The sequence below is a fragment of the Pyrgilauda ruficollis genome, unplaced genomic scaffold (assembly GCF_017590135.1).
Source record: "Pyrgilauda ruficollis isolate IOZ18807 unplaced genomic scaffold, ASM1759013v1 scaffold2, whole genome shotgun sequence".
NCBI classification, from domain to species: domain Eukaryota; kingdom Metazoa; phylum Chordata; class Aves; order Passeriformes; family Passeridae; genus Pyrgilauda; species Pyrgilauda ruficollis.
The window spans coordinates 8,863,611-8,885,230 of NW_024519206.1; the positions used below are offsets into that span (position 1 = coordinate 8,863,611).

A 21,620-nucleotide genomic window follows, 5' to 3' on the forward strand; every position below is an offset into this window, starting at 1 on the left:
AGAAGAAAAGGGACCATCCATTAATAAACAAAAAACAGATTCTAAATAGATTTATCAGGAAGCAATAATTCTACAACAAAATCAAGTTGCTACCTGCTCTGAAGTTAAGATATGCAAGTAATTGCATGTTTTTATTTGGAGAGCATTTTCTGCACTGAGTACACAGCTTTCCAAAATTTGTTTGCTGAAGCTCCACTAGTATTACAAAGATTTAATTACATATCTTTAGTTCTCTTCTTTTGTTTAAGTATTACTCAATAACTATACATAAGAGGCAATGTGAAACAAGAAAAGATGAAAACTGGACATGCAGTCTTTGTACCTAAGGAAAAAAAAAATCAATCCACCTTACTTACTGGGTGAATTTCCCAGGGGTTACTGATTCTTTGGAATCTACTAAGAATTCCCAACAAAATTAGAAACAAACCTGGAGTTTAAGTACATACTTTGTACAGTGGTTTGGTTATTAAATCTTGTCTTAATTAGGAAAAATGAAGACCAGAAAACTTCAAAGTTCAGAGCTGATCCTTGCATGTTAACCCCTCTCAGCTTGGGTGTTTTGATTACTCAACTAGGACTCCAGTTGGCTTTTCTTTGAGTATGCATTCCATATGTTTAATCAAGATGGCATATGTATATCTCGTAGCCTCAGGTTTTGAAAATATTTCACCTTCCCTCAATTGTCTAAAAAGACTTTTTAACTACTAATGTGCTGAGTCTTTGTACTACAAACCCATCAATTCATGCATTCCTCACAAAGCAAAGAACCCCACTGACGTACTTTTCTTAGATAATATGGTTATTCATATAAATTCTACCATAGCCTTTGGGGGTATGTGATGTGGCATTATAAGCGTTTGTCCCCAGCATGAAAATGAAACTTGAGGCACATAACCGTATATTTCTAGTCATGTAGGACTAGGAATGTGTTGCATCTTACTATAGATAGATGGGATAAGGAAGGAAAAAGATTGGAGTTGATTCATAATAATGCTTGTTTCAGTAATTTTTTTTTTCAGCTGAACTACAGTAAAAGTACACTCTAATGAGGATAATTCCCTCTCATATTTGAAATCTGCATTCATTCTCACATGGTTCTTTGTGATGAAGAGACAAAACTGGTGAATCTAGCTTTTATTCTGTACAGTGTAGTCCATATAGATATGCAGAGTGGCCCTACCCTAGGGCCTCTCTCTGCCTTGAACCTCCATAACCTATTTTTCCCCCAAGAGCTTCTCAGGCTCCTTTACTCCTACTCCCAGAGCAACCAGGCTTTCAGGAGCACAGTAACTCCTCAGAGCAGCAACTGCCTGAGGAGGAATGAGATCATGTTGCAGCCAGAGAAGCAGTGGGTTTTCTGAGGATGCATGTGTTTTATCAGACTTTAAGGTTTGGAGCATCTAGATTCTTCTCCATGCTCAGAAGAACCGTTTTGAAGAATAGTACTGAAAAATGTCAATGCTCTAACCACGCGTCTGTCCTCTGCAAGCACACAGAAAGCCAGGGGGCTTTGTTATGTACTTGCAGAACCTGAATTTATAAACTGGAATTTAAGGGTAGCCAATAGACAAGATCATGAAAAAAGACATAGTAGTTTTTAAATAGTAAATTTAAAGACATCTTCTTTAACCTTTTAGCTAAAGGTTCAGATTAAACTCCTGTGACTACATAAGGTTTTTGAACTCTGCTAGAGTGGTAGAATATACTTTGTTCAGTCTTAAAACTTGCCTTTCTTTGCAGCTGAAGTTATTTTTTCATTACATAATTTGCACAGCTTTACAATCAAACTCTGCAAAGCAGAGTTATAGTTATTTGAACCTTTAAATAGTAGATATTCTAGACCAGATAGGAAAGCAGCTAAATATTTTATTACTTAGGATAAGTTTGGGCATGTATGGAGTGACCTTGATTTTTCTGTTGTTCTGTCCTTTACTATTCATGGGCTGTATAATGAAATCTGCACACAGATATAAGTCCTGCCTTTTCAGTCATGGGAAATGCAGAGGTTTCATTTAATAAGGAATACTCAAGGACCCTAAAAGTTTTGGCAATAAAAGACCAGAACCATTTTAAACTGTTAAGACTGTGAAATGCTAGTTGACCAAGATCTTAGAGCAAATTAATGTCTTCTTTTTTGTTTTCTATTTCCCTTAGGATTTTTTTAAGGTTCCTGTGTTTAGGTCTTCAAATACTTAAGTCCTTAGTATTCAGCTGAACCCAAAATTTGAGTATTTGCCCTGAGCTAAGATGACAAGGCAAGTGTCAGCACTCCAGGGAGTTTAACCAGTAACTGGTTTTGGACTGATCTCTTTGGCTGACTTATAGGTGCAACAACAAAAAAAGGAAGAGAACCACCTTTCCTCACCTCATTGTTCTTGTATTTATGTTGTATTAAAAAAAAAAAAAACAACCCAAAAAAACCAAAAAAACAAAAACCACTTTTCTATTTCTCTCTCTCTTTTTTTTTTTTTTTTTTTTTTTTTTTTTTTTTTTTTTTTTTGTGAGGTAAAAATACACTTCAGCAGCAAGCCAGTGCTGCTGTGAGGGTGATAACAAGCAAAATCTAACATAGGTCAGAGGTAAAGGATTCCCCTGGATCATTTACATTCTGAAAAGAAACAAATCATTGCCAAAAGGTGTGCCTCTGTCCTTACTAGCAAAGAGGAGATCCCCTAAGGATTATTTCTGGTCAGCTGTCAGATGCCTGGCTTTTGATGTGGGAAATGGTATATGTCTCCACTGAAGTCTGACATTTATACCTGTGGGATCTAGTACACTGACCTTCTGAAAACATTCTGCAAATGTTGACATCTCTTCCAAAAGTAGGTAAAAACCCTTGTCCCAGAATTAATAATGAATGTGAAGTAACCTGAACTCAGCTTGTCTTAGGGAAGACCAGCTTTGCCATTGTCAGCTTTAATATACTTCTGTCCAAATGACAGCTTATTTCTTCATAACACCCTTTGATCACCATTGCAGATCTTCATTCTGCTCAATAAAGGCAGACCAAAGTCCAAAACCCCCAGTTAAAATTAGTGCAATTGGATACCAAAAGACCACTACTACAATAAAAAAAACTAAAATTTTGATATTGTTGTGTATATCTGTATCTAGAAAGCTTTGACCCAGCCACTTGAAGAAAAAAAATGAGGACTGATTTAACTAATCTAAATGTAAAGCCCCTAGCAGAAAAAGAAAAATCTCAGAAATCTACTGTGAAGAGTACATGAACAAAGCCATCTATCTTTAGAAGTTATTTTTGCCATATATGATTAATAAGGCCTGCCTCTATTGAAGCTGAAGTCTTCACTGGGGCCAAGATTTTATTTGATCAATGCAGGAATCCTATTTGTGTTCTTAAGTTGTGTATTCATAGCATTTTGGCAATTTGTTTTGTCTTGTAAAATTCTCTGTATTGGAGAAGTAAAGGGTAAAATAATGGGGCAGTTGGTATGTGGTCTAAAGTATGGGAGGTATATGGGTAATGGTAAGGCTTATATAAGAAACACCTGAATTTCAGTTTTCATTCTAGGATGTCAGTTGATTTAAAGCATCTCTGTATAGGGAATCAGTGATCAGGAAAGCCTGTGAAGTAAAAAAATATATAGGAAGTGAATATTCATTAGTACTTGGATGGTGTTCTCAGTTTACCAATATCTCTTAACAAAAAAATGAAAAATAATAAAGAAATTTATGTTGATGGAAAAATAGAAGTATTATTTCTTGCCAGTAGCAATATTAAAAAGATACCGTTAACCCCAGATTAACCATTCACTTCTCTGAATGATGTTTAATGGAATGTGGAAGACCAGGTTCAGCAGTAGTAAATCAATCTAGCTTCATTAAACATATTACACTGAGGTTTTGGCTTTACAACTTGCAAATCTGATTAGCATCTTCTATACGTGAGAGATAATCTTTCAAATATTTCTAATAACAGGGGATTATTTGGGAAAAATCTAAAACTGTTGTCTGTTTGGAACTGGACAACGCCCAGAGCATTTCTCCTTTATTGAGAGCTAATGTTTAAGTCATAATGCAGAAGAATGATTCTGAAAGATAAATACATCCCTTAGAAATATTGGTACTACATGAATAACAGAGACAGCAGAAAGCAAGTGCCAAGTTGTTTTCAGTGCAGCTAACAATGTACATACAACACAATAGCTGGTAGTCTGACTGCCATAGGGGAGAAGGGGAAAAAGGTGTCTTGTAAGAATATACATGAGCTCTTAGAAATTACTGCCATGTATTTAAAATGAACAGTTAATCAAGGATGGAAATGTGTTGTTTGGCTGCTGCAGGACTTTGTGATTTTGTCTCTTTGTAAAGACATCTTATTTAAAACACTGTATTTTAAAGGACATATAATTTCAAAGGAGAAAATGACAGGGTCTGCAGATGAAGGACATATAAAATGGTCTTTTGCAGTGTCCAGATTATTTAGTCTTCCATTTTTTTTTGTACAACCAAGCAGGTTAGGTTATGTTAGATGTCTTTTTCTTTGATCATACTCTTGCAGTTATACAATGGAGTTGATATCTGTAAATACTTCTCCTGCTGATATTATTTACTTTGAATCACGCATATCCCTTACAGCTTAATTTCCTGAGGATAAAAGCAAAAAATATATAGGTTATATTAGCATTAACATTTTTTTAGTGACCACTTAAATTGGAATAAGTAATAGCAGTAAAGTATACTGGTAAAATATAACCAATTTCCTTAATTTATTAGGGAAATAAATGATGGTTTTGTTATTATTTTTAAACACAATCCCACTAAAACTCAGATTTGGAAAAGCAATTACTTTTCTAAAATAAAAAGAGATGCATTAAAATTAGGAGGAATTCCTTCATGTAGCTACAGATAAAGCCAGAAAAAAAAAGGGAAGTGGGGGTTTAAAGTGAAAGATTTAAACATTAAGTGTGAGCAGAGGTATCCAGCTGTGCAGTGAAAGGACCTGAGCAGGATTTAATTCAGAACATTTTCTGTTGCGTAACCCATCTTTAGATAGAGAAGATAGAAGTACTGACTCTAAAATGCTATCTTCACATGTTTCCAGATACAGTAGTATCACTAAGAGATATAATTTAAAATGAGATGTGTCTGACTTAGGAGAAGTGTCCAGTAATGCAACTAGTATAATTACTGCAATAGGATTGGGCCAAGCTGTCTTTAAATAAAACGTCAACAAATATAAAAGCATTGTGGTGATACAGAGAAAGCAGTCAGCTGTGGCCTTGCAGTCTGAGCAATACAAGGGATTTTCAGGTTTTGGGTCATGTCCCCTCCATTCCATCCATGCAATTTGATCATGCTCCATCATATGAGAAGACATGACTGTAATGCCTCATAGCCCCTTGCCCGAGGCTTAGTTAAAATCACAGTGGAAAGGAAGTTTTTAATAAAATTTTGTAGTAAAGAAGGTAATATAAATGCACAAACTCTATTGAGTAAATATATAAAGACTTTAATTTCACAGAGCTTTAGAAAATTTAATTTGCTTATCTCCTCCTGTTGCTGACATCTAGAGCAAATCGTCTGCTGAGTTCCACAGCATGGGAGAAGGGTCCAAAACAGGAACAGCAAACTGAAATGCACACAAAATCCACTCTAAGTCTCTGCAGCCCCCTTAGGTGTGGTTGTTCTCTTCACTGATTGCATGCAAGAAGTGTCTGAAGGTGATCCATATATAATTTCTATACTACAGTCCTTAATGTGCTGCCTCAGAAAGCTCAGCAGCAGATCTGTACCCATACAGCAGTGTAAAGAAGAAAGAGCCTGACATAAAAGTGAAAAAGCATAAAAGAAAGGAGAGCAGTAATGAGCTAAATATGTGTCTTAACTTTGCTGTGGGGATGCACTCATTTTCTCTTGGCTTCCCCTGCAGAAAAACCCACCTGGTGTCAAGTAACTGGCACAGGGAATGGTTTACAGATGGATCAGCCTCAGTGATTCTTGTGGTTTATATGATTATCTGTCACACAGATGTTTCAGCTTGTATTTGCTCACTTGCAGCCAGCCATGCAGCCTTACCTGCTTTTCTCTTCCTGCCTGAGGAGTGGGGAAGGCTCCCCACAAATGGTAAACTAATTAACAGTAATAATAGTGATAATAATAACAAGTGAAAGGAGTGTACCTGAGCTGATTACATGCAGTTAGCTTTAGTACCTTCTTGGTCAGTGTCATCCCCTGAGAAACAACTGGAAAAGATTTGTAAGTTTGATCTGAGAAATTTTTCAGACACTGCGTAACGAAAGGAGACTCCACATCAGCTGAAGTAGTAAGGGCATGCCACCTGCAGCATGCAGGCTACTCATGTTGTGATTTGCCAGTTACTACAGTAATGAAGAGGGATTTTTTTATTTGTTTCTTTTTAGTAAGCCATTAAACTCCCATTACACCTCAGAAATGAAGGTTTGCTGTGACAATGGCGAGACAGGTTTCCTCTGAGGAATTTGTTTCTCCACTGATGTGAGGCATACGCATCAGAGCATCAATTGGAACTGTATAAATTGATCTTTCAACTCTCTTTGTTGACTTCATTGGATTTCCTAAATCCAGCTGCAGCTTCTTGAACACAGTTTACATGACAACCCAGCATTTTTCTATATGCATTAGCAAGCTGAGTGAAACTGTATGGTGCATGGTTTGGGACAAAACCAGACATCCTGCAGCCATTCATATACTCAGTAATTGAGTATATATCAGTAGTTAAAACTCGGTCTGGAAGAAGAAAGTATGTAAGAGTAGAGGTAAAAGGTGTTTTTACCCCTCTCAGAATATTTAATTTAAATGATACAAAACAGTATTTACTGAAATCGAGTGGGCCAGTTGAATAAATGATAATTAGTCACTGGACCCTGCAACTTCTTACTCACATGTCTGCCTTCTGGCTCTTTCAACAAAGTCGGGTTTTTTTCAGTTTAACTTTTTGGACTACATTTGGAGAATTTTGGAACGCATTGGCTTCATCTCAAACAGCAAAACACAAAGTGCACATGATTGCAACACTCAGGCATCCAGCACTTCTGCAGAGTTTTAAAATTGCAGTTACAGGGCTAGAGCTGGTGTTGCCTTGGGAGCTGTGTTATGTCATCACTGCTGGGACTGGGATAGCTGTACAGTGCACCACAAAGGCTGTAGTCCTTTCAGTCATGGGCAGACATGCTTGTAGTATCCTTGTGCCACGGGATAGGGGACGGACACCTGCTCTTTGTCACTTTGCCTTTGTTGTGTTTCAGTGCCTTCATGCTTTAATTGATAGAGATGTTTGTGTGAAAATTCTCTAATTTGCCTATAACAAAATGTTGACCAGATTACTAGTTTGCTTAGTGTTCCTTTATTATTTTGTGTTGTGGGTAATTAACTGTAAGATGGTATTTCTGCATTCAAGTTTGAAGAAAGACTAAGGAAGATTAATATCTCTAGTTTACCAGCTGTAACAATCTAACAGATGTGTCATGTTTTTCATTATCTATAAACATGGCATTTTCTGCTGCAGAATAAGAAGTGCCCTTTTGCTTAGGAACTTCTGTTCTTTTTTTCTGGATACATCAGTGTTTTGATGGTGCACGGCTACACGGGTATGCTGTGGACACTTTCATTTCATCCATGCAGATCTAGTACTTCTTCATGTTTGGCATCAGTGAAAGGAGTCAGTACTTGTTCTCTTCTCGTTCCAGATGCTCTCTAAGTCCATTGAGCAGCTCAAGCAGCCTGGCAGTCACCTGGAGGAAGCTGAAGAAGAGCTTCATGGAGATCACTCGATGCAGGAAGAGCGAGCTCCCGCCAGCAGTGCCAGCATTAGGGCTGAGAGCAGCAGTGCTGGTGTGGATGAAAGAATAGGACAGCAGGTGGGGGCTGTGAAAGTCAAAGAGGAGCCACTGGACAGTGATGAGGATGTTCAAACCCAGCAAATGGAATCTGGGGAGCAAGCTGCTTTTATGCAACAGGTAATAGGCAAAGATTTAGCTCCAGGATTTGTAATTAAGGTTATTATCTGAACATCACATGCATTTTCTAGGCTTTGATAAGCAATTGTGTTTTGATTCACTGAGCTAGGAAATCCTGATTTATTGTTTGAAGAATTTAACAAATGCAGAAGTGTTGTATGTACACTTGAAAACATAGTGAAGCTCATCCTTATGGCCACTAATTGAGAAAATATCTGTTGCAACCAATTATGCTACATAAATCTTTGAGTAATAGCTGATAGACGTTTTATTAGCCCAGAATTACCTTACATCGCTTAGTGCTAGTGAAAGAGAACTCGTGTCACCTAGCCTGTTGAGATCAGCAATTGATGGAATTAGTTTCCAGACCTGATTGATGAAACATTCTTCTGATTTTGAATCCTCTGACTTCTGCTTTCAGCTGTCTGTATATATTGTATCATACTATAGTCTTGAACACTGTTAATGTTAGGGTATTCTTTTCCCCAGTAGACAGGTACTGACTGCTATCTTGGTGGTCTCAGGCTCGTGTATAAAGTTAATTTAGAGAAAAGTACAAGGTGGATATAAAGAGGCAAGGCAAGGCACTGTTTTAAAATTGCGTTGTTTTCTTTTTTGCACTGCTTGGTTAATTTTTCATTTTGTCTTATTTGATGATAATGTCCGCAGAGACTTCCTTAAGTGCAGCAGATGCAAGTACATGGTGAGAAGCAAAATGCAGCATTAGGTGGTTCCAGTCAGTTATTAGGACTTTGCACGGCAAGCACAGAACTCTTATTGTTATCATCTGATATCCAATCACTTCTTTGTTGTTTTCAAATGATGACTAATTTTGCAATATCGCATAACCTTTACAACACAGTCTCATGGACAAATCCTAAAATAACAACTGTGCATTAAATGCCACCTTGACAAAAGGCAGGTTCAGCTAGTCTAGGAGCTTTAGGTGGAGTTGAAAGGCGCAGCCGTGTGAAAGCCTACGAGCTGCATCCCGGCCCGTCCCTCAGAGTCAGCAGAGCAAGGCTGGGTGCAGTGCAAGGCCCTGTTTATTTAAGTCGATACTTTGTCAGGTCCCTGCTGTTCTCCTGCAGAAAAGTGATTTTGGGAGGGGGGGGGCAGGAAATGCCTTATGGAAACAGGAAGCCCAAGTGATTCATGTGCTGAGGAATGCGGGGCAGGGGGGACGGGGCAGCGCTCCCTCTGTTTTTAAAGGCACTCTATGAATTGATTTATTGTCAAAGAAAATAACAAAGCGAGTAGGGAAATTGTTAAGGAAGCTTTCCAGTGAAACATTTCCTTCATATTCCCTTTTGATATGTTTACCTTGTTTTATAGGTTTACTTTTGTTAAGCTAGTTAAAGATTCATTGTATTAAGATCCCCTTTAATATGGATAATCCCAAACTGACCTGGACTCCTTGTCAGGTTTTTTTTCTATTAAAAATATTTATATTTCTAAAGCTGAAAGTATTTTAAGGTGCAGTATCCGGTTTCAAAAGAGATAGTTGTTTTGCCAAATGTAGAAATTGCTCTAAAATATGTTATTAGCATGTGTTGTTTACATTATGTTCCAATGCTATTCAATCTCTTCTAAAATGTTGCAACTTCTAAAGATACATTATCCTTTTTCCTAGAAGATCTCCAAACAAACTTCTAAATAGTTGCTTTTAACATAAAAGGCCTCAATAGATAGAAAAAGATTTAATTGAGAAAAACACAGGTGATTTTTATGTGGGCTTCATATTTGAAGAGAAATCTTTCTCCATCCTGGATAAAAAAAATTACATTTACGTTCAAAAAGTGAAGGCTATAAAAGTGAAATTATATGTGTTTCCCATTCTGTATATTTTTAATTTTCTTTTAAAACTGACTTTAGCTTCATCAAAAAGGGATAGTGCATCTTTTAAAATACATTTGGGGAGAAATTTGCAATTGAGAAGAGTTTTGTACAATATCACTTGAAAGACATGTGTATTCACAGAAGACAAAAGATATTTTTATAATGTCATTCAGGTGAGAAACCCCGATACATTAGTGTACTTTAATTTCAGAATCTTTCAAATTTGGATACAATTAAAATAAGAGAAACTACCTGGAACCAGTGAAAAGGAAAACTGGGTTTAAACAACCACATTTCTAATTGATTATTGTCTCTTACATTTTAAATCTACTGTATTTATTATAATTTACACCCTTAGAGGTGGTCTCGTTTTGTGTTGTAAATATATTCTGTTTGTATGTTCCCTTTTTTTGCCTTCTGATATAAGTCTTTTCCTTTCTCAAATAAAGTTTTTTTTTAAAAGATCCCCTTCCAGATATTTGACTTTGTGTAAATTTGGTAACTTAGTGGTGCTTTTGCTTTGTATGATCAAATATGTTTGCTACACAAATTGTCAAAACAATTTAAACTTTCAGGAGCAAGGTTTTTTATTACACTATTCTTACAATAATTACACAAAGTCTTTCTTTTTGGTCTCTTGTTTTATCCTACATCAGCCATTATAAGTTTTAGTGAATGTGGAATAGTATTGATGCATGCTCATTTTCCCATCACGGCATCTGTCTTGAACGTGTGATCATACCATACAGGAAAGGTAAAAGTGAATCCCAGTTCCTCAGCTTCTAATTACCCAAAATTCAAACAAACTGTAATCATTTACCTGACATTTCTAAAACCTGCCTGGACCCCTCATCTGAAAATGTGCTTGTACTCACCTCTTTGGTATTCATGAAGACCTTTGCAAAACCAAAGTCCACCTGTAAATAAGCTGCGAGAGAGGGAATCCATGAACTTGGCAGACTTTAAAGCAACTGCATGAGGCAGTGAAGTCCCAATGTAGAGAATTTCCATGAAGATGTTACATAACTTCGGGACATTTCCTGAACTTTGCTTAAGATCTACAGAGAGAGAGCTCGTAGTGCATAACAATCTCTGTTGCTACAGTACATGAGTTATTACTACCAAAAGAGTTTAGAAGATTATTGCATTGTAGTTCTTATAACTGTTCATTTTATTTCCAAATGCTTTATGCAGTTTTGATTCTGGTATAATTTTAACTAAAATAAAATCTATGTTTCAACAACATAAGTGTGTAAGAACAAATAGTTCTGTAAATCAAATTCAATTATTTTCACTGCTATAGCAGCAGTGTAATGTTTCATCAGTAATACAACCCCCAAAAATAGATAAAAGGTCAAGTTGTAACTGAGGATTAAAACTGCTAAAACAAGCATTAACAGTATAAGGTTGTACTTCTTGCCTTATTTTTTATAGTGTATTTAGAACTGTATGTCTTCAAGTAAATCATGCTTTCATAACAGGGCTTTTATTTAGTACCCTTTTGTTTAAATACCTGTGTTAGAATTAGAAGACTAGCCATAAATTTTTTTTTAATTTACAACATTCCTGTGTAGGAGACTGCACCTAGATTTCTTTTTGCTGAATTATTTACCATGCATCAAAGCACCCTTAATGAAGAAAATAATCATAATAAAATACAATTCACATATCTTATTTTCTTCCCAGGATGAAGTGCAACTCTTGTTTTTTTAACCATATGCTTTTATTCTGTCCCATTGTCCCAAAAAATAAAGCCAGTATAGCTGATAGGTGACAATTTAGAAGTAATTGCTAATAAATGAAGGAAAATCCATCATAATATTTGTATACTCAGACACACATTACTGGACTATAGATACTGTAACATTAGCCTTTTTGTCATCTTCTGGCATTAAAAAAATAGGATTAAAAGCTGAATGCCTCACCAAAGCACGAGCACTTCAGACACTACCACAACTCATTTGTGCACTATCTTCATTCCATCTTCATTATCATCAAGATCACTAAGACTTACTCCATGTTACTTAAGACAACTATACCCTGTTTTTATCTTCACTGGAATTCTGAGGTAAAAATCTATAAACATTAGTCCCAAGCAGCAATCTAAAATTGTTTACTTATTTCTCCCCCTTATGAACACTTCACAATTTGCAGCCAAAATTAGCTAAGCCGACTTAATTTCCTTATTGTATTCTGTCCTGCTAGCAGCATGTCCTACTTATCCACTTAAGAAATGTTTGTTTGATTTTCATTTATTTGTTTAGTTTCTGATTTCCTTATGCCGTTCCCATCATCTGGGTGGCAATGGAGCTTCTGTACCTCATTTCTCGGTGGAAGAATATAGTTTAGAACACCATCTGCTGAATTACTGGTTAGGCAAACAGAAGAAAAGCATCCTGGATGAAATTATCTTCCCTGAGCTAGAACAATAATACAAGTTATTTTTGTGGAATTTTACTGCTCTATTTTATAGGCTTTGTGCTTTGCATTTGCTATTTTTTTCTCCTCTAATTCAGGTTCATTTAGATTAAGATTTAAAGGTAAAAAATGGGATTAGCTGAAACTGCCTAGCCAGCAGAAAATCTGGGTTTCTCAGCCATGCTCTCACTCTCACACACACACACAGGACTGTGAAGGTGCATCCTTAGGCATGTCCCAGTTTCTGGTCCCCAGTTGCTGAGCTTGAGTGTCACACTCCTGCTTGTTTTGATTGTGGCCCCATAGCTCATTTAGCCTGTACAGGACAACTTCCCTGGCTACCTGTGGGTACACACATCTGTTTCAGCCACACAAGGATTACTTAGGCAGCAGCTGAGAGTTAAAAGGAGACCTTTTAGTAACTTGAAATCATTCAGCAATGTGATTTGCTTTGATAATGGGGGCCTTAGTCACTAGAGTTGTTTTGACAGACCAGATACTTATTTGTAAGTGATCCACTGCCTTAATTCACTGAATAAGATATTTGAATGTGGTTATGGAGTTTTTGTTGCATTTGATTTTATTTTCTATAGCTGTCTTGAAGTAACTGTGTTGATTGTTAATGGTACAGAACCCTGAAATACGAGGGAGATGGTTTGGAGGATATAATGTTAAAAGTATCCCTCTTTACACTCGCTCCTTCCAGGATGGTTACAGCATTTTTGCCCTTGAGAAGTGCTGGGAAGGGCAGGATAAATGGAAATGTAAGTTTTGAACAATGTCAGACTTATAAATAAACCTGCTCTCCCCTCTCCTCCCACCTAAATTGGTTTGCCACTGCAGTCTTAGCTCACTTCATCTCTTTTTTTTGTAGGCTGCCTTAGCTGTTTCCTTTAACTTTGCAGCCAGTAAGAGACACTAACCTTGCACCTTCCTGCCCTTCCTCAAGTCTGTGAGTGCACAGTCCCAATATAACTCCTACACAACACAAGCTGGCTCTGTGATTTCTGGGATCAAACATAGTGTAGATGGAGCAAGGAGGTGGAGTGCTGCATAGCTGGATTTGTTTTGCGAAAATTTTTCATTTATCTACAAGCAGGGAAGCCTCTTAATATTTAGCCTGCTTGTTCTCAACCTTATTCTTAAGGGCCTGTTCATTTCTATCAAGTTTCTAACTGTGGTCTTTAAAAACTGTGTTACAGGAAGAATAATTATTTTTTGTATGCTAATTCTATGTGAAAGTGCACAATAATGTGAATAATTACAAGTAACTATACTTTCCCATCCCCAGTTAGATGGGAAAATGATTTCTTTTTTTTAAGAAAGCCTCAAATCTATTAACTTCCCATTCCCAGTTAGATGGGAAAATGATTTTTTTTTTTTTTAAGAAAGCCTCAAATCTATTAACCTTAATAATTACCAATATTTTTTTTCTCCTATTGTAAACTTCCAGTTACAGAAGGCAACAACACTTATTTTATCATAAAACTAATTAACTGAATTGCCTGCCTGAATATGTAGTGTTAGAGTGTAAGAAAATTTAAAATTTAAAATTTAATTTTATTGATACCTTCATGGACTAATGTTGACACTTCTTTATTTTTATTTTTAGATCCAAGATTTTATGCTTCTTTTCCTCTTTCAAATACTTAAGATATAGCACCTTGATACTTTTCTTATTGCTCCCATTTGTCAGAGAAAGCAAATGTCAGGACATTTGTGTCAGTGGGGCAACACTAGGCAAAATTCATTAATCAGGGCTACATAACTAGCGTGAATCAAAAGCCTCCAAGTCCATACCCCAGTAATTTTCACTGCATATTTTGACAGTTAGATGATACTAATTTCAAACCTTTGGGCAATTTATAATTTCCTGTGTTCTACAGCACAGAATTTCATTAATATTGTCATTGAAGAGGATTATGTGTTCTTGGAAGGTTGCTTCTTTAAATGCTTCATTTTGGAAAGAATTCTGTTTGACCTCAGAATGTGCTTCTCACTGTTAGACATTTGTATGTGTGCACGCACGAGTTTTCATTTTTTCTCCTTCCTTTAAAATACGAGAGTGAGTTAATGCACTCCTCAGTATATTGCTGGCTAAATCTTCATGCAGCTACGTTGTTTAATGTCCTGGAAGTGCAGCTCAGCCCAAATGCCTTGCAGACATTGCTCTAATGCAGAAAGCAGTGCATAATCTGTCTCCTCTCATGTTCTGGCCTGTGATCCTTAGATCCCCAAGAGACCAAGGAAGTGTTTCTGTTCATCCTGTATTTCCTCAGCAAAGGGGCTTGTGAAAGTTACAGCCATGAGACTGCAGCAATGCAGCAACATCAAGGGCTTGAGAAGGCTTTGCTCAGGTTCTCTGTAAAGCAGCTAGTCCAGCATGGAGGAATCAGTCTCATACTCCTTCCTTAGTCTTTTCCTTTTGCTCCCATCAATAAGAGCAGCATGATAGTTTTTAGGTGGCAGCCTGCAGGTCTCTGTTACTGAAGAGACCCAGAATGAGCACAGGGCAGAAGCACTCTTGGGAAATGCTCTCCTGCTGTGCACAGAGGGACACCTATTGAGACAAGCTTCTTCTAAGGCTTGTTCTCCTAGATCTTGCTCTACTGAAAATAGAACCTGAAGAGTTACTACACATCAGAGACCATAATTCCACCACTCAACTACCTGACTCCACACAGGGACAGGTGGTGACTGCTTTCCCTCATTTCTCAGCTATTTTGACACCTTGTCTTAGGGTATCAAAGGCACCCAAACCCAATAGCACATCTCTTGGCACCTTCCTTATTTTCTAAAACTTCTTGGCTTTCACCATTTATCTAAATTTGTAGAGGTATTTTGTCATAGTTTCCCATAAGTTTCTGCATATATTTCAGTTTTCTGAAGCTACTGACTTTTTTCTGTTTTTACAGAGAGCTTCAAATCTCCTACCATTTCTGGCAGAAATTAAAATGGGAGTGCTCAATACAGGTGCCATCAGCCCAGGTTCAGTTCAGGGACACCTGACATCCATAGTTCTGATTTGGCCCTTTCTGCATGTAATTTGGTCTCATTGCTAATTATGCTAATTATTCATTTAAATGAATGCTAATTATTCATTTAAAATATGCACAGCATTACACTTTGTGCTCTCTGAGCAATTTTTTTTTTCATAACAATCCCTTCTCAGGCAGGCTCTGAACACAGAAACACAGGCAGCTCAGGACCAGCAAGAAAAAAGAAACAGGAGGAAGATCTGTTCCCACAGCAAAAGACAGAATGAGCATGGGGACTGTTCCTCACCTGTGTTGATGGATAAGGCACTAACTGTGCAGGCTGCTCATTTTCCCAAGTCCATTGACTGCTTTCAAGTAGATACCATTATATGTTACTGTTATAGTAGCTTGGACCCTCCTGTAAAAGAATAAATCCTTTCTTTCACCTCTCTGGCCCTTTCCCTCCATCTTTTAATGAAAGAAAATTACTCAAAGCCCATCAAGTCATTTTAATTCTCAAGTTGTTCTTTTAGTGGCTTTCAAAATGCTTTCAGGCTGCAAAATCAGTTGGCATGGAATGCGTGGGTTCAGCCTGGTGGGATGTCAGACCCACAGGAGCACAGCATTTGTGAAGCTGTTGCTGTAAAAGTGAGATGCAGGTGGTCACCACTGAGAAACAGTTCCACAACACAGTTTCCTTCATAATTTTGGTCATCAGAACCCAATCCTAGAGGCAACAAGTGAGTGGATCATCGAAAGGACAGGTGAGTTTGAAAGGATACTGTGAAACTTAGCTGGAAAGTGATTGAAGTGAGTGTTTGGTCTATCTTACTATGTGCACATTTAGTGTCAACCCAAAAGGCTGAATATGAACTAATAGACAGCTACTTAGAGTGTGTTAGGTATATTAGATAAGAAAAAGTTTTGAAGCTCTTTACCAGGATCAGGATCTTTACCAGTATCTTTACCAAGACCTTTACTAAGCTGTTTTACCAGGATCAGCTCTACTGTGCATGATTACTTCAGCCAGTACTTAAGGAAATCACAAGACAGGGCACTTAATATTTGATGCATAGCAACTTCTTGTTAATGAAGTTGTTCTGACATTTCCTTTTTTTTCCTTTCTTCTGCTTTAATATGTATGTTAAGTATTGAAAAGATTTTTCTGATGAGGGCTTTATAACTGGAGGAGGATTTGGCAATTTGGAAAGTAGGGACACAATTCCACTGAGATCAGTTGCATTAATCCTGTAAATGAAACAGAAATTGATGTCAAGAAGGACCTATATATATGTGTGTGTGTGTGTATGTATGTATTTTGCTCTTCTGTGTTAAAAAGTTCATCCATTAAACTAAGAATTTGGGTCTAACAAAGCAAGGAGATTTTAAGTCATGCAGCTGACTGCACAGCAGAGGTACTCTGTGCAAAAGGAGAAGCTGGAAAGCAGCACCACAACTTGACTCCTGTTAGAAACCAGACTCACTCCTCAGGCATTGCCTTCTCCACAGATCTCTGTTACAGTGCTCTGGCATCATCAGTGAACAACTAGCAGTCAATACTGGTGCTGCGCTCAATCCCTGTTTTGTATAGATTATGAGAAGTGCTGTGCTGGAGGAGGTCCTCAAGGCTTACAGCAGCTCTTTGGAACAAGGAATAAGAGCTAGAACAGAAAAAAATGAAACTGTCCAAACCCTTTGGTCTGAGTAGTTCACCAAGGGCATCGACAAGGGCAAAACTGAGTTTCTTTAATGTTGACAGAATCCACTGGACTGGATTTCATAGGTCTAAGTACAGGATAGCATTATAAGAGCAAAGAAATGCTACCAAGCTCTCTCCAAAGGCTTTATCTCCTCTATGCCACTGAAGCAGCTGTGGTGGTTCACAGGGATGGAGGCTCCTCACAGTATAAAGCTTGTGTCCCTAGAAGGGGTAATGCTGGAAAAGCACCAAAAGGTGAAAGGCAGAGCTGCAAAATCAAAAGAACAATTATACCAAATGCTACCACAGTGTTTCTCCCCTTCAGTGATTAAGTCCTACCCAGAAGTTTCTCCAGCTCCTTTTCCCTCCCATTTCTTCCAGAAGTTTCTCCAGCTCCTTTTCCCTCCCATGCCTATCCATGTAGGAATCCCCTGGGGTACCAGCCCAGAACTCTGGCAAGTTCTCCAGATTTGTCCCATTTCTGACACTCAGAAGGTGCAAGGGAAGGGCTGTGAGCCTTTAGCTACCGTTGCTTCACACGTGCTTGGCCAAGCCCTGGTGGGGCTGGCTCCAGGCAGGGAAGGTGCAGGGACTGGAGGCCAAAGGCCGGTTGTGGAGTGAGGAGGGCAGATGCAAGGGTGTCCTCCTTTCTCAGGCGATGCTGTGGGATGGCATGGTGAGGACTGCTGATGGGAGATAGAAGAGGTGAAGCAGCAGCAGTAAAACATGTTACAGACATCTGGTAGTTGGACTTGAGAGCCCTCCTCCGCTCAGAGAGCAACTCTGTCCTCTCCTGGGAAGGATGACATTACTTCAGCCAGAGGCTCCAGATTTCTACCTGCTACAAAGTACTTTTCCATTGTCCTTGTTCTCAGAAGGCAGCATGGTAGGAGGGTTTAACGTCTTTGCCTTTTAACTGATTGGTTTAACCCATTGTATAGAAACCAGGCGAAATAAGTTGAAGTGCACTGATCCTTTCAGGGAAGAGTTCAGACAGTTAAAGAATGGTTAAAAAAAAAGCTCTCTCAGCTACTACCAAAATGAGTTGTTAGTCTTTGCTGTCCTGCCATTGTTGTCTCCTTTAATTAGATTCACTGTTAATAAAAATTTTCCTGATCAAACAACAGAAATTAATTACTAAAGAGTGTATTCAAAGGAACAGAAGAAAAAAGTCTCAGTTTCTAATTCTCCATTATGACTACATCTTGAATCACACTTTAATAACTTGAGAAATACCATAACTGCTAAAGATTGAACCAAGAGTATCAATGCTTTATCATCTTTTACACTACTTTTCAAAAATAAAATTGGCATTTATTTTTCCATCTGGATGCTCTTATTTTGATTTAATTGAATAGAATCAATTAATAAACTTAATACCATAGCTCAGTGGTGGTTCTCAGATCAGAAACATTGAAGTTATCATTGTTTCATCTCTGCATTTTCTGGGTTAAGGAGAAAGATACAGGGAAGATGGAATATCTAAAATGCTTATGAAATTATCCAATATATATTTCATCAGAAAATAATGAGTTACATTTTTAATTTACTTTCAATGGACATCTTTTTGCTGAAATGGTTTTCTCTGAATTCTTAATAATCTTCATGTTAAGAGCATTTTTCAGTCTTCAGAGTTTCTCATTTATAGGAAGTGTTCTGTATGTCATCCCCTAAAAATCCCGAGGATTGAGCATTTAAATAACAGCTTCGATTAACAGCTCTTCCAAAGTGATTTGTGGCCTTTTCCCTATTGTACAAAATCATTTCACAGCAGAAATATCAGAGATTTGATTTGGCATTGTCAACCACTGAAAGATGAGTCGGAAATAGATTAGCAAATGTTCTAGTTGATCTTAATAGTGTAGTGACAAGTAAATTCAAGGATGACAGATGATCCCACTGACTAGCAATTCTTTTGACTATATGATGGCATGGATAAACATGTTGGCTTTTCTAACAGCTGGCCATGAAAACAAAGAAATTTGAGTTGATACTGCTGTGGAGAATAAAACTGAAACAAAAATTCCTTTTTAATGCATGACTTTAGTATGCACAGCTTGCCTAACTCTTGTAAAACACTGACAGGGATATGCTAGGATCTCAATGTTGAAGATAACCAAAATGTTCACTTCACTTAACTGGGAGGATTTTTTTTTTCCCCTGATTTGGAGCATCAGCACTGCCCTCCACTGTAAATCCAGTAAGATATCCCAAATGTTCACATGCTCAGGGCATTTTAAGCTGCACCTTCAGTAATAAATAAATAAGGAATCAACTTCTTTGACACTTTAGACCAGTGACCAAAACCAGGGAGCCTGTTGAATATGCTACTATATCCTTTTTATTTTTGTGGGCATCATGCATTTTTAGAATGGTTATACATTTCCCTGAACCAATGTAATATAAAAGATTTACTGTTACAGTTTGTGTGTGGCCAGGCAATGGCATATGGAAAACATGTTTCCTGCTATTTAATTTAATTACTCTAATCACGTGCCAGCCCGAGGCATGTCATTCTGGACCTCTGAGGCTCTTTGTCTGTCAAAGAGATGGACAATATCTTGGCTTTGTTTAGTTGCTCTGCAGGCTGCAGATAAAACCACTGAAATACTGACTGTTTGTTTAACCAAAACTTTGCATTTTAACCATTTGGCTTTGATTTTTTGTTTTACAAGAAAAGATGACATTTTGGCCTTGGTGAGCTGAAAAGGAAATATTAGGGATATGAAGAAGAACTGTCACTTTCAGGGCTTAATAGATGAAAAAGAATACTCTAGCCTTCTGGTCAGAAATCAGCTTTGTTAACAGAAACCTAAGACACACATCACTGTTATTTTAGAATTGCCTATTAGCAAGGGCAGCTGGAAAAGTCCTGTTTATAACTGCTCCTTTCTAATATGGTTAGCCCTTCATTCAGCAGTTTTCAGTAGATTTTTGTTTCTTTCATCTCAATAGATGAAACTGTTATGGGTGAAATTAATTAAGATTCCATGGCAAATACTTATACCAGTACTGTTGCAGCCAGGTATAAGTTAGCTTTTATGTTAACACTATACTGTTATTTTTATGTAAGAAATATCTGCAAGTGACACCTTTAAGTCTTTAGTCAAACATTGAAGAGCAGATAGAGTACTCCATTCATGTTATAAACCCCAAATCTACAGAGAAATTAATCACACACTTAGCTTTAAGTATATGCTTAACACCACCACTTCCTTCACTTGGTAAGCGAGTACTCTACCTTTTCCTGCAACCAGAAGTGATGCTAAAAGTATTTAGGTCTGTATGAGGATGCTATTTCTAAAAATCATGTTGTCAGAAGAGGAAAGAATAAGAACCATCTTTTAAAGAAATTCCTTCATATTACTAGATACAGAACGACTTGCCAACTCATATTTTTGGAAACCATTGAATAAACTTCAGTTAGTATGTTTACTAACATCAATAAATTAATGTACTTCTTTAAACAGTAGTGTGCCAGCATCCTGCCACAGTAGTTTTTGAATTATATAATGTGGAAGAGGGTGGGTAGATGGCCTATGAATATGCTCTGAAGAAGTCTGCATCATCAGAGGGTAACATTCATGGGATGACATGGGATAAACATTTGCATAAAAGCAAAATGTCCACTTAACAGTTTAATTAGTTCTGATATTTCTCCATCTGGCTTTAATTTTCTCTGTTTTCTAGCTGAATCAATGAGATATAATAGGTAACTCTTATTTCCTCTAAGGTGCACAGTACAGCAATGCAAGAATTAAAAATGTTGTTTACTATGTGCTGAATTACAGCTCTTGTCCCCTTCAGCTTTGAGCTAACCACTAGATGACACTACTTCCCACTTACTTAACAGGTGTGGGCATATCCACAGTCTCCTCATGTAAAGTTCACATACTTCTCAACCAAAGGACTTCAAAAAGAACATTATACAGAATTACCTTCACTACTATACATTTTGATGAATTTTGTTTAGATACACATAGGTATTTAGGTGTGTACATGAAGGTGTACACAAGCAGCACATGTGTCTTTGCATTTATAAGAAAAACATAACTCACTGTGTGAATCTTTAGATTGTTGTAACTTAGCAAGTGTCGATGACAGCTCTACATAAAAGAAATCAGAGGAAGTCCAAGAAAAACTTAAGAGGCTGGACTTTGTGGACAACATTCGCCTTATCCCCTATCTCCTCCCCTCCCCCCAAAAAAAGATAGTGTACTGGGTTTAGTAGTGTGATTCTGGAAAGACTGGGCAGGGAGAAAAATATCCCACTGAGAAGTCATGCAAGAGTATGCTGCACTATTCAAGTCCCAAAATGACAAAGTGTGAGGAGGAGAGAGACAGAGAAGCGCTGTCATGCATATCCATAAAGCAGCGTCTGCTGCGGTTTTGAATGAGGAAGAATGAACTTTCCAGAAGGATGTGTGGAAAGAATCCCATGTTTTTAAAAGCCTGATTTCCAGAAATCCAGAAGCTCCAGACTACTTGAAAAACAGATCCTCCAAGGTTACATTTATGCTTCTAAATTGCATGTATGAGAGAGCATGAGGATGTGTAAGTCGAGTAATAGCACTTCAGATACATTTTTATTTGTGCCTGTGTCAACAAGCATCTTGCTTTCTTAAGATTCATTTCAATGATTTATAACCCATTTTCTCTATATGTGCTATAACTCTAACACGTGTTGTGTGATATACTTAAAGATTAATTTAGAGGGCTATACTAAAG

At 37.4% G+C, this 21,620-nt stretch overlaps 1 protein-coding gene across 6 annotated transcripts in view; it reads left to right on the forward strand.

The window, feature by feature from the left end:
- The window catches only part of HDAC9 (histone deacetylase 9), a 450,604-nt gene that overhangs the window by 261,116 nt on the left and 167,868 nt on the right, over nucleotides 1-21,620 (forward strand). For 4 of the 6 annotated variants that reach the window (XM_041466345.1, XM_041466344.1, XM_041466343.1 and 1 more), the window contains one exon: nucleotides 7,689-10,259. In XM_041466345.1, the coding sequence (XP_041322279.1) occupies nucleotides 7,689-8,009 (321 nt within the window). In that variant the 3' untranslated portion in view covers nucleotides 8,010-10,259. Of the gene's footprint in view, nucleotides 1-7,688; nucleotides 10,260-21,620 lie in introns of those variants that run through there. The other 2 variants (XM_041466346.1, XM_041466340.1) reach the window with 1 other exon arrangement.